The sequence below is a fragment of the Gadus macrocephalus genome, chromosome 3 (assembly GCF_031168955.1).
Source record: "Gadus macrocephalus chromosome 3, ASM3116895v1".
Lineage (NCBI taxonomy): Eukaryota > Metazoa > Chordata > Actinopteri > Gadiformes > Gadidae > Gadus > Gadus macrocephalus.
This window is the reverse complement of record NC_082384.1, coordinates 3,635,538-3,648,010: the sequence shown is the minus strand read 5'-3', so window position 1 is coordinate 3,648,010 and position 12,473 is coordinate 3,635,538. Positions and strand designations below refer to the sequence as shown.

General features: G+C 47.4%; 2 protein-coding genes across 6 annotated transcripts in view; one reads left to right on the top strand and one right to left on the bottom strand.

Moving 5' to 3' along the window:
* The window catches only part of LOC132453302 (UTP--glucose-1-phosphate uridylyltransferase-like), a 29,478-nt gene extending 24,845 nt beyond the window's left edge, over positions 1-4,633 (top strand). For 3 of the 4 annotated variants that reach the window (XM_060046136.1, XM_060046135.1, XM_060046134.1), the window contains exons 8-11: positions 249-491; positions 652-705; positions 3,786-3,890; positions 4,254-4,633. In XM_060046136.1, coding sequence (XP_059902119.1) covers positions 249-491; positions 652-705; positions 3,786-3,890; positions 4,254-4,361 — 510 coding nt within the window. In that variant the 3' untranslated portion in view covers positions 4,362-4,633. The remainder of the gene's footprint in view (positions 1-248; positions 492-651; positions 706-3,785; positions 3,891-4,253) is intronic. The other variant, XM_060046137.1, reaches the window with a different exon arrangement.
* Positions 4,634-4,932: 299 nt separating this feature from the next.
* Positions 4,933-12,473, bottom strand: part of vps54 (VPS54 subunit of GARP complex) — a 59,417-nt gene continuing 51,876 nt past the window's right edge. For both annotated transcript variants that reach the window (XM_060046099.1, XM_060046098.1), the window contains 6 exons: positions 8,054-8,141; positions 7,840-7,961; positions 7,569-7,649; positions 7,253-7,360; positions 6,943-7,037; positions 4,933-6,534 (listed from right to left, as the gene is read on the bottom strand). In XM_060046099.1, the coding sequence (XP_059902082.1) occupies positions 6,429-6,534; positions 6,943-7,037; positions 7,253-7,360; positions 7,569-7,649; positions 7,840-7,961; positions 8,054-8,141 (600 nt within the window). In that variant the 3' untranslated portion in view covers positions 4,933-6,428. The remainder of the gene's footprint in view (positions 6,535-6,942; positions 7,038-7,252; positions 7,361-7,568; positions 7,650-7,839; positions 7,962-8,053; positions 8,142-12,473) is intronic.

Genomic DNA, 12,473 nt, shown 5'->3' with positions numbered 1-12,473 from the left:
ATTCCAGCTCACTACAATACAGATCACAGCAACTCTGCATGGTCTTAGGCAGCAGCACAAGATTAGAGACAAGATGACAAACATGTCAAAAATGTGCCAGTCCATTCCAACCAGATGACTTAATCCACAACCTTAATGAAGGGAGGAGTCAGGCGAAGGCAGGGCTATGATTCACCTGGCAGCGCTCAGGTGGTTGTGGTTGTGCAGGTTTGGCCCCCTAACCTCGCCCTCCTCTCGCCCACGAGCAGAGCCTGGACGGCGGGCTGAATGTGATTCAGCTGGAGACGGCGGTGGGAGCCGCCATCAAGTGCTTTGACAACGCGCTGGGCGTCAACGTCCCGCGCAGCCGCTTCCTGCCCGTCAAGACCTCCTCGGACCTGCTGCTGGTCATGTCCAATCTGTACAGCCTGGAGGCAGGCTCACTCACCATGAGCAAGAGGCGCGAGTTCCCCTCCACGCCGCACGTCAAGCTGGGAAGCTCCTTCACCAAGGTAGGGGCCGTGAGGATTAACCAGAGAGTGGAAGGTCACCGCAAGGTCATGGTACAGTCAGGAGCTTGTGTGGAGGAATGTGCTGTAGGGATGTTATCAAATGCTAATGGAACAAAGGAGCATGATAAAACCTAACCAGCTGGTTGTGTTTGAGCTGTAGCCGTGGAGGCTGACTGGCAGGTTGACGAGCCCTTATACCAGCCCAGGAATGCAGGTAGGAAGGCCAAACAGGGTGGGCTGTATTTAAAGGTGCCATGACATGCTATTTTATGGATTCTTTAAAATAGGAATTAGTGGGCCACTAACACAGTATTCAAAGACGTACACGAAATTCAGCCGTGGTGCAGAGTTACAGCCACTCTGAGTCAGTCGCACATTGAGCCTCCCCCAAATGCGCTGTTTTGGTGTCTGTAGCTATAATGCAAATGAGGAGGAGCAAGGCGGGTCAAGGAGGAGGGTGGGGGTGTGGCCCTGAGCAGCTTGCAGCTACGGTACCATGCGCTCTGTTTACAGTGGATGTATCGCAATGGCGAGGCGCACACAGCCTTTAGCCGTGTTCTGTAAATATTCTAGAACACACTCCAGGGAGTCCTGGAGCTCTATATCTAAATAATATCACATACATAGATATCTATGTCATATAATGTATATTATCACGGCCAAAAGCTGTGTGAGCCTATATTATGAATCTCAAACGGCCGCGTTGGGTTCTCCGACGTTCCTGGTTCTTCCACGTCCACATCAATCTCAAGTAGACTGAACCGCGACATGGAGGAGAAAGGGATTGTTGCCGGGCAGCGCTTAGGCACCTCCGCCTCCTGCAGCGCCGAGGCGGTGGTCCCTCGGCAGCGGTCCCTCGGCAGCGGGAAGCGGGGCTCAAGCGGGAGACATTCGCAGCAAATATATCTAAATAATATCATACAATACATAGATATTTATTTCATATAATACATATTATCACGGCCAAAAGCTGTGTGCGCCTCCAGACGATATTATGAATCACAAACGACTTTGTTGGGTTCTGCTACGTCTCTGGTTCTTCCACTTTCACATTAATCTGAAGTAGACTGAACCGCGCGCTGCCTGCTGCCGGCTGCCCGCTGCCGGGTGGTGGTGCCTCGCGGCGGTGGTGCCTCGCGGCAACTGGCGTTATGTCGCAGTTCATGTACTTCAGGGAGTCAAAGCCAAAGTTCCTTTCCCCCAATTCCTTCTCAACCATGGCTAAGATAACCCCCACTACAGTCTCGTTGAGGAAATACAAGAGACGTCAAAGAACCGACAAGAAACACTTGCGTACAGTGTGTGTATTCACACACACACACACACACTCACGTGTGGCGCTCACATGGTCGTGTCTCATTGGCGGGCCAAATTCTCTGAGCGGGCCAGGCAGAGTAAGGGTAGGAGCTTAGATGCTATGTGACGACATATGAAACCACATTCCAAATCAGCGCGCTTGAGCCTCCGTTTTTTCAAAGGCGAGCAGAACACCTAGTGCTCGTTTTACACCGAACGCAAGTTTTAGCCACTGGGGGACCATAGGCAGGCTAGGGGAACTCATATTTATGTTAGAAAACCTCATAAAGTGAGATTTTCATGCCATGGCACCTTTAAGGCGTATTTAAGGCGGAGCCAAAACGATGACACCAGAGTTGAAGAAGGGTTTGAGTGTTGGTGTGAACCCTATTGTTGTAGACCTGTAGAACAACATCACATTTTTTCCCCTTAACCTGGAATGGTACCTTGAGCCCCCCCCTCAAGGCCACCATGGGACATTCACGCCACGTTTCTGGGCCTGGTGGCGTCTCTGGGGTCTGAGCCGGGCCGTAGCTCTCCAGCTGCTGTGAGCTGCCAGCCGGCTCAACAAGCACAGCACCTGTTTAACCGGTTCTCCATTTCCTGTAGGGCCCCATGTTCACGACGAGCTCAGAGAGAACCCAGGGTCAGTGTAACGATGCATTCCCTAAGAGATGCTCATCCCTGGGGCCTCGCTGGGGCACTGGGCACTAGGCGCTAGCTGTGGCGCTGGGTAGGGTTGCCGATGTATACGGTATTACCGGTGTTGAGGCCATCCGGAGGCGAACAGAGCTTTTGGCCATGATATTGTGATATATAAAATCATATTATGCTATTATATATAGAACGTTATAAGACGCCGAGAATTGGCGCGCTGCCAGCCGCTGTCACCAAGTGTGAGAGGAGAGTTGACGGAGAAGATGGCGGTTTACCTAGTTTCAAAGTTAATACCGTTTATACCGGTAATACCGGTGTTGACACGAGCGTATTACTCGGTGTGAAAATGTCCACACCGCGGCAACCCTAGTGCTGGGCGCTACCTGGGGCGCTAGGTGCTAGCTGGGAGGAGCATATTTTCCCGTCACCTATGTTCAACCTTGGCTGACGTTTCATTCATGCTGGGCACTAACCAATCACATCCCAATCCAATGTTGTGTCCACGAAACACAATAAATAAAACATGGCTTTATCGATTAATAAGCCTACTGGCGATCATTTGTTGACAGAGCCGGTTCAGCCTGGCCTAGCGCCCACAGCCAGTCCCTAGCGCCCAAAGACACTCACCAACGCCCACAGCTAGTCCCCGACGCCCACAGCTAGTCACCAACGCCCACAGCTAGACCCTAAGACCCACAGCTAGTCCCTTACACCCCCAGCTAGCCTCCAACGCCCACAGCTAGTCCCTAAGAGTCACAGCTAGCCTCCAACGCCCACAGCTATTCTCAAACGCAAGGCCTAGGGCTTGAGCGGGCGCCCACACTTGGACATCATTAATTATTTATGAAAGGTCTCTAAGACAAATTGTTTGAACATGTGATTCTTATCGAGAAACATCATCCGAGGTGTGATAAAACCAAAGCAATAATATGGGAGTGAACGCTGGTTGATTGGTCATGGCAGGCTTCAGCTGTGGCCGAAGAGACTAGGTTAATGATCAACACAGTTAATTAGGTAGGGGAGAAGTGGTCACGATTGTCTTGACGAAGGGACACTACAAAGAACCCGTGTCTAATTCAAATTCTGTGTGTTGCTGACGAACACGCTGGCACAGAATGTATGGTATAATTTAACTAATACACAAAGGGGAGTTGATCAATTGTGCTAATCCCAACATGCAGATAGACGTTGGTTTACGAGTCCTCAAGGAAGTGTGCATCAGACGGTTCTCCTCCTGATGGGTGGTGCTCTGCTCTGTGGTTCTCCTCCTGATCGGAGCTCTTCTGCTCTTTGTTTCTCCTCCTGATGGGAGGTGCTCTAATCTGGTCTCTGTGGCTCCAGGTTCAGGACTTTCTGAAGCGTTTCGAGAACATCCCGGACATGCTGGAGCTGGACCACCTCACCGTGTCCGGGGATGTCACCTTCGGAAAGAATGTCTCCCTCAAGGTACACTGGGAGAACGGAGGCGTTCAGGACTGACCTATCAACACCCATGTTTACTGACTGCTGGTTTCTGATAGGTTCAAAGTCATGAACTTGTCACTAGCGGTAACCAGTTGCTCTTTAAGGTTTAGAGAAAACGTCTTAACTAATAATCTGACCTGCACAAGGTGTGTTTTCTAATTATAATCTTAAATATGTATAAATAGGTTAACCTCTAAATTAATGTTTTGGTAAGAAAACACCTTTCTAAGCCCTGGAATGGGTTTACACACACGGCACAACATGGTAATGATCCTCACTACATAAGTGAAGAACCATGTTCGGAATGCGTCATTAGTTCATTTATTTTATCCCGATGTTTCCCAGGGAACGGTCATCATCATCGCCAACCACGGCGACCGGATCGACATCCCGGCCGGGGCTGTGCTGGAGAACAAGATCGTGTCTGGTAACCTGCGCATCCTGGACCACTGAAGCCTCTGAGAAGAAGACCTGGAGGCTTGGCCAGCATCTCTGACAAATGTGACTGGCCGGGAGAAAAGTGAAGCGCTTTCCTACAGTCATAACATCTTATTTTCTTTTGTATAGTGACTGACTGCTGATCAGATCTGTAGGCTTCTCCTCACATGTAGAGTGGCCTTCAGAGCAAACAGCCAAAGAATGAGTTTGTTACACTTAGTTGCGATGTCGGAGCCTTACTTTGTACCAGATCCTAGAGTAGGATGAAAATAAAAGTGCAAGATTTGTGAGCTGTGTTTTCTTTGGGGGAGGGGGGGGTACATCATTATAGAACATGTGAAGAACAAGAAGAGGTAAATGTGGCTGCCTAAAGGTTGTGGTTTCAGAACCCGAGTCTACCTGCAGGGTATGATTAACGGGCTCAAACAGCCCATCATGACAACGTTGTACACCATGCATATTGAATGTGCTTCTTTAACAGCACATGCCACATGGTTTTCTAATTGAGTGAACAATTGCGATGCATTTAAAAGGAGTATTCATGGTCTGAGACCAGAGCCCTTAACAGAGAGATGGGATGAGTCTCAACAGTTCCATTCATTTATTTCATTCAGAAAGGTTTGGGAGTATCTCACATTTAAAAATCGTCAGGCATGCCGTCCTGTTGGTTGCATTCTGCTCACACACAGACAGGTACAGTAGGTACTAAAGCGTACGCTACCAGAGAGAGGTGGACACTTATCAAAAGTAGGCACTTTTGAAGGACAAAGTCATGGCTGTTAGTTAGTTGAGCTCGGGTCCAAAAAGTCCAAATGAAACATTATTTGGGTTGAAAGCTGCTACTCTGCCTGCACTCACAAAAAACAAACAAACGCAGATCCTGTCCACTTAAAAACATTTTAAGACAGTTGTCATTATACAGACTTGCACAAAGAATTAAAAACATTACAAAAAGATGAGAGCTCATGTTCACATGCTGCATATTGAGAGGTGGTCCTTTCTATGAGGAGACCATCACAGCACCAGCGCTCACACACGCTCTTTAATCATCAGTAAGAGCGGCCGGCTCCTCTGCATCGCACAGCTTAGTTCTGCTGATCCTCTAAAGAATAAATGGGAATATAAGACACTTTTTCCGAAACTCAGACTACGACTACAGCACCCTCTCGGAACTCCACTGGTTACTGCAACAGCTTTTCCTGATTGGCTCAAATTGGTGTCAGGCAATATCACATGATACGAGCCTCATCAAATTACTCGGGAATCCTCAGCCTCAAGTCTGACGGTGATAACATTGAGCTGTATTTGGTTGGATTTCAGTTTTGGGGTTCCATTTCGATGGGTTTCCATTTCCATGTTGAGGGGTGTGGACCCCTCAACATGGAAAATACCTTTAGTTTACACTCTCAGAGACATCTCGTGTCCAGCTTGTAAAATAAATTGATTTGTAGGTCCAACGGGTTCCTCATAATGCAATAGTCTCAGCCTCCCAGAATAAAAGTAAGGTCCCTTCATTAAAAACCAACCAGGTCAAATACAACCCTGTAGTACCAGGAACCGTTTGGAACGCCGCCTAGTGTTAATATACGCCGACAAGACCACCATCCCCATTGATTTGAAACCAAACCGTTTATTTGAAGAGCTTTTCAGCCAAGGTTGACTATGACCCCCGCAAAAAAAGTATAATTGAGATTTAAAAAATAAATTATTGAAGCCATTAGTTCAACCGATTGTGAAGCATCCCCTTTAAATCGACCTCAGCATCCCCTTTAAGAAGTCCCAGACATTGCATTGCTTGGCTTCCATAGCTTGAGTTGTATTGCACGTGTTAAGATGAGGTCACGTAGACTTGGTTCAAGTTCTCTCCAGATCGAGCATGTTTCTGAGGCGGGGGACAAACAAACCCGTTTGAGTCTCAAAGTGTCAACGAACGGAGTCAGTGGCTCATAGGTTGATGGTCCAACCTCTCCCCCCTGCCAGTCCCCCATCCTGCTCCTTCAGTGTGTATGTGGGGGGGGGATAAAGGCAGAGGGAGGGAGTGTGGGCTCTTGCTGCTCTTCCTCCTCCTCCTCCTGGTGGTCTTCACCTCTTGTGCTCCCAGATCTCGACCATGCTCAGGTCCATGTTCTCCAGCGTGCGCAGGGACAGCAGATTCTCTGTGTAGAAGGCCACGTCCACCATCACCAGCCTAGCCAGAGGAAAGGAGGAGGAAGAGCAGCAGTGAGCATAGCATGGTTTCTATGGTGGACATTGTGAACCAAAAACATTTTGTCAATGTTTCTAAAAGACTCGGATTATATTCCATCATTATTGAACGTATCCTACAATCTTCAGGAGTAGTAGGGAGGAGGTTAAGGGTCAACATGTGTTCAGGAGCAGTAGAGAAGAGGTAAAAGGTCAACATGTCTTCAGGAGCAGTAGAGAAGCGTTTAATGGTCAACATGTATTCAGGAGCAGTAGAGAAGAGGTTAAAGGTCAACATCATGTCTTCAGGAACACAGTAGAGAGGTTAAAGGTCAACATCATGTCTTTAGGATCACAGTAGAGAAGAGGTTAAAGGTCAAAAGGTTAAAGGAGACCGCAGTAGAGGATTTACCCGTGCTGAGGCCCTCCGTCGTTGACCACACCCAGGCGGGCCAGCTGCCTCTTCAGGTGCATCTTAAAGCTGCCGTTGATCCTCCAGAACAGCGTCTGGGGGGGGGGGGGGGGGGGGGGGGGGTTACAGTACATTTAAAATGTGTAAGCAAGTATTCTTGTTTAATGTACATGAAATACTGAACCCCTGAGTAATGTGGCTGTCTAAAGCTAAGAGCTGAATGGGCAGGTGTGTGTGTGTGTGTGAGCGTGTGTTTCTGTGTTTCTGAGGGTGCGCGCACCGCGTGCATACGTGTGTGTGCCAATCCCACCTGGGTCTGCTGCTCTGGCAGCAGCTCTGAGATGGCCTCGTGCATCTTGGATACCTGCTTACAGACGTGGCGGAAGCAGGCCGAGGGCATGGGGGCCTTGACCTCATACTGGGGGGGGTCACGACAAATTATCAAACAGGCTGAAGGCAAGGGGGCCTTGACCTCATACTGGGAGGGTCAGGACAAAACATCAAAAAGGTAGAGGGCTAGGGGTCCCGACCTCATACTGGGGGGGGGGGGCACGACAAAATATCAAACAGGCCGAGGGCATGGGGGCCTTAACCACGACAAAACAACATTGTGTCTGTGCGTGTACCTTTGATAGGACCTTCTCAAACAGGCTGTCCATGATCGCCACGAGCTTGGCGGAGATCTCCGCTATGTGGTCGTTGTAGTCCTGAAAGCACCACACACCATATTTGATAACAGCATGCTTTGAACTGAACTCGGGTCCTATTCTGTTCTGTGTGCACTGTAGCCCCAGAGATGTGTCTGCAGCACCTCCTAGTGGGATTGTGTGGATGTGTCCCCAGCCTCATGGACCTGGTGTGAACGAGGGCCGGTGTGGGGGTCTGTGCTTCGGTTACCTTGGTGATGTGGTCAAAGTGTCGCAGGACGCTGTACTGCTTGGGCTGGAGCTTGGTCTCAAAGTGAGTCCTGATCAAGGGAATGTAGTGGACCACCAGCTGGAGACAGCGGGAGGCGAGCGCTGTGGACACGAACACGCACACACACGATCAAGTCATCTAAAAAAATAATAATAATCCCCAGAGTTAGTGTTTCCGTGGCGACAGGGCCTACCCAGATTCTTGGTGGTGATGGTCTTCAGGCCCACCACCTGCAGGGCCCCGGCCCCCAGCACCAGCTGGCAGCTCCGCGAGTTGAAGTGCTGCCGGCAGAGGAGAGAGGCTGCTTTGAACTCCTTGGAACACATCAGAGGACACCCCGATCTGGGGGGACCCAGGGGTAACGTAACAAGGGGTGGCCGCCAGGGGACCCTGGGGGTAACATAACCAGGGGGTAACCCCTGCCCTGGCTCACTAATGGCATGTTTCCACCGAGCGGTGTGGTACAGTTAGGTGCTGTACGGTTCGCATTACCACCTCCAAAAGTTGACTGGGTCCGGACTTAGCCGCGATTAGCCGTACCTATTTTTCGGTACTCCTCAGTTGGGGTACCAAGCGGTTTGAAAGGGTGCCAAAAGTTGAGCTACACGTGCCGCATGTTGATTGGAAGACAGAATAGTCACTTCTGTGCGACAGGGGGATAAACACAAACAATACCACACACAGTACCCGCAAGATATTTCTGGAAAACGGTGAAAGTTTCGTTTATTGGAGATATTTCATTGCAAAAGTTTACCGTTCTTGCGTTCTTGGATGCTCTTTGTTTAATGTGTCGCGTCCTTTTTTTTCATTGAGTTTATTAGCAGGCTACACTGTGTCGGGCTGCTATGGTGTCGCGATGCTTACCTAGCTGCCGCGGCTATCGCCATCTGGCATAAACCCCGGCCTACCATAAGGGTACTGTCGTCGCGAGCCGTAACTGAGCCGCACCTAACAGCACCTAACTGTACTACACCTACCGTACTTAATCCTAGCGGACCTAACCACACCGCTCGGTGGAAATGTGCCATAAAACACCCAGACCAATATCTCAGTCCAAAGTCACCTCATTGTTCTCATTTTGCTCGCATCATCACCAGAACCCCCTCCATTAATCACATCACTCCTGTCCTTCAGCAGCTTCACTGGCTCCCGGTCAAATCCCGCATCCATTTCAAGATTCTGCCTTCAAGGCCCTCCACAACCTCGCCCCTCCATCCATCTGTGACCTCCTGCACACCAACACACCCACCCGCACTCTCCGGTCCTCCTCTTCCATTCATCTCACTGTACTACCCGCCCGCCTGGTCCCCATGGGGTCCAGGGCATTCAGCCGATCTGCCCGCCACCTCTGGAACACCCTCCCACCTGACATCCATAACTCTGACACTCTCTCCACTTTTAAGTCCCATCTAAAAACACACCTTTTTAAAATGACATATTCAATCTAATTCATTGTCTCCCACCCATTTCACCCCACTTGTGTAAATTGTTTCAATGTATCTTGTTCTTGTGTTTTTTAAACACTGCCCTGTAAGGTGACCTTGAGTGCTATGAAAGGCGCCCTCAAATAAAATTAATTATTATTATTAATTATTGTAGCGATCCTGCCCCACAGCATTTAACGCCATTAACATTACCTAAGTCACCTTCTCTAGAACTCCATGTACTGGACGGGGGTCAGGATGGGGTGGGGGCAGTGGCGGCTGGTGGTTTTTAAAGTGAGGGAGGAAGGACTGCGCGCTTGGTTGCCATTGGCCTGCTTGCACCGTTGGTGTATGGTGGCATAAGAATGTGAGAATCAAGTTGTTTCAGGGTGTTTTGGTGAACTACAAAATAGTAGGGAGGGATAGTTATGTGAATAAAATTGATACAAAGCCACCAGTGGCATCACTGTAATTTCAAAGTTGGTGGGCAGCATGTCTTTGAAATGGACTGTAAGGGCAGAAGGAAAGGATGCCAAGCCCATTAGTCAAATCAGGCCTACTCTTGATTTGTAAAAGTAAATAAAAAAATCTGGGCATAACATTTGGCCTATTTTTGACCTCAATGACTGAAGTTATAGGTTGTTATAAAAAAAGACTCAAGATCAAAAGTGATGCCGTTTAAAATGCATCATGCTCTGAATCATTCACCCTTTCCACACCCTTTCCACAATACCAAACAGAACGGTCAGAGTAACAAACTAGTAAAAGAACAAGAACATTATTTCAAACAACCTGATCTAAAAGCATGGTGCCTAGCAAGGAAAGTTGGATAGCAGCACCAACGTGATCTTGACAAGATTTTTCACATCAGTGAAACCATGAACAGCCCAGGTTGGAGATTTGCCATTATTCAAGAGCAAACAGGGCCAGCAATACAGTCGATTGCTAGTAATGATACCAGTGAGTACCTAGCAAACCATGAAACACTGACGTTGCCATTACTTTTGGTGATCCGATTTTGGGAAGTGGTCTACCTTTTTCTTTGGTCGCTAACCTAGCATTTTAACTCAATGCTTTGTGTAATAAAACATGAACAATGTCCTCTGTTTCCAATGTTTCCATAGTACACTTTATTTGCAAATGTTATAATCTCGCTATCATTCAGATGATTTCACTTGCTTTGCGTCTCTTTGGGCAGATTTCCTGCCCAATGATAATATTTTCTAGCCTAACGTGATTAAAAGTAGCCCAATTGGGTGGGAAATCTGCCCCATCTGGCAACACGGCTCACCAGCCACGGGTCCTGCTTATTTGTTAATAGTGCAGCACGAATAGATTTTTGCGCGAATCAGACCCCTTAAAGGTCGTGTTGCAGGGTTTATTTTTCAACGAATTTGTGCAAGTCGCTTGTTGGTATTTAAGATTTAAACAGTTATTTATTGTATTTAATGTTGTTAGGTATCACAAAACGGAATGTAATACGAAAAAGTAGGTACTACTTTAGCAGTTTGCTATTGATTATCATTTCCTCCAGAATGCATTGCATGACGTCACGTTGGGGAGACACGGACCAAAGCCACATTGAGACCCTTGAGAGTAGAGACTAGTAAGAGAGTGTTCAGCAGATTATACAGATAAATATATAGATATTATCTATAGTTAGTATATGCTACACGTGAACTTCCTAAAATGGCGCAATTTGATTGGTTCGCTATCTCGAGATATTGGGCAATATCCCATGATTGACATCTCAAACTCGAGATTGTTTTCATCGCAAAATGTCAGCTGATAACAAATAAACCTTAGGTCTCGGGGGCTATTCTCTACTATTCACTTCGCCTTCGGCAAGTATTTGTTGACTAATAGCCTAGATAGATAAATAGCCTAGTCAAGTAATACCAAACTACACGTCGGGAATTCATTTAGGTGATTCTGCTCACCCAGTATACAAGACCACACAGAACTAGGGAGACAAGTCTGACTGGACACACACAAAATAAATCACATTAAAACTAGACCCATGCGTTGATAGTAGGGATGGGCGTGAGGAATCGATTACTCGAGTACTCCTCGTTACAAATGAACTCGGTTGGTGGACAGGCAAACTCGAGTTTGCATATCGCACACAAAGTTTTCTGAAGCAAATGTATAAATTTTCTGTGCGGCGCTACTAACGCATGCTGTGGGCACAAAGAAAATGAAATGTATCAAATTTGTTGTGTTTCTGTGTGGCGCGTGCCCGCTAGGAGGAATTCAGGCACGCCAGAATTCAAAAAGTTAAGGGATTGCGGTTAAAGCAAAGCGCAGCGAAGAATTGAAATACTTTAAAGAAATAGGAGATCATAAGGTGAAATGTAAAATATGCCAAGCGAAATCGAGCTACCAGAGTACTACAAGTACTATGCGGCAACATATGCACCTGAAACAACGGTGAGTTCGGGAAAGCAGACCCGCAGCAACCAAGTGTGTCGGCTATTTTCACCGCCGCAAGACGCAGCTTTAATACCGGACGTGTAGAGAAGATCACAACGCTGAGTATTTCCATAGTCCATTTACTGCCGTTTTATTTGCAGCTTTAAATTATTTGCAATGGTTAGGCTACTTGTTTCGTTTTTTTTTTTTTTAAACGTTACAGGCCTTGGTTCGACGTGATTTAAATTGTGAGACGCATATTTATTTTTGGAAGGAAAATGTGTTTTGAACGTTTGCAAAAATAAATAATGAATACTCTGATAACTCTGACTGTTTTGATGGAGAATAAGCATTACATGTTTGGTTGGTAATATTGCCGTTCATCATTAGGCCTATTCCTGCTGCAGATGCGTTGCATTCTAAAAATAGATTCGATTTAACGAGTACTCGATTGATCCTCGAGGAATTCCTTCGATCCCTTGATAGATAGGATAGACAGAAAGATAATTAAATATGTTATATTATTTGCCTTGCGGAGCCAGCCAATCCTAGCCTGGCACCGCCAACCTACCTACTTCCGCTCAATTTTCATTTCACTTCAGTACTAGGTCTGGGTCTGCTTAATATGAATGCCTTCCATGGAAACCAGATTTCTGGCGGTCCAATCAGCGAACAGAGGGAGTGGCTGAGAACGATGATGTCTAGGTCGCGTGCCAGTTTCAGTTGTAGTCAGAGACAATGGAGAAGGATACGAGAGAAGCTATTCGGTCTGTTGTG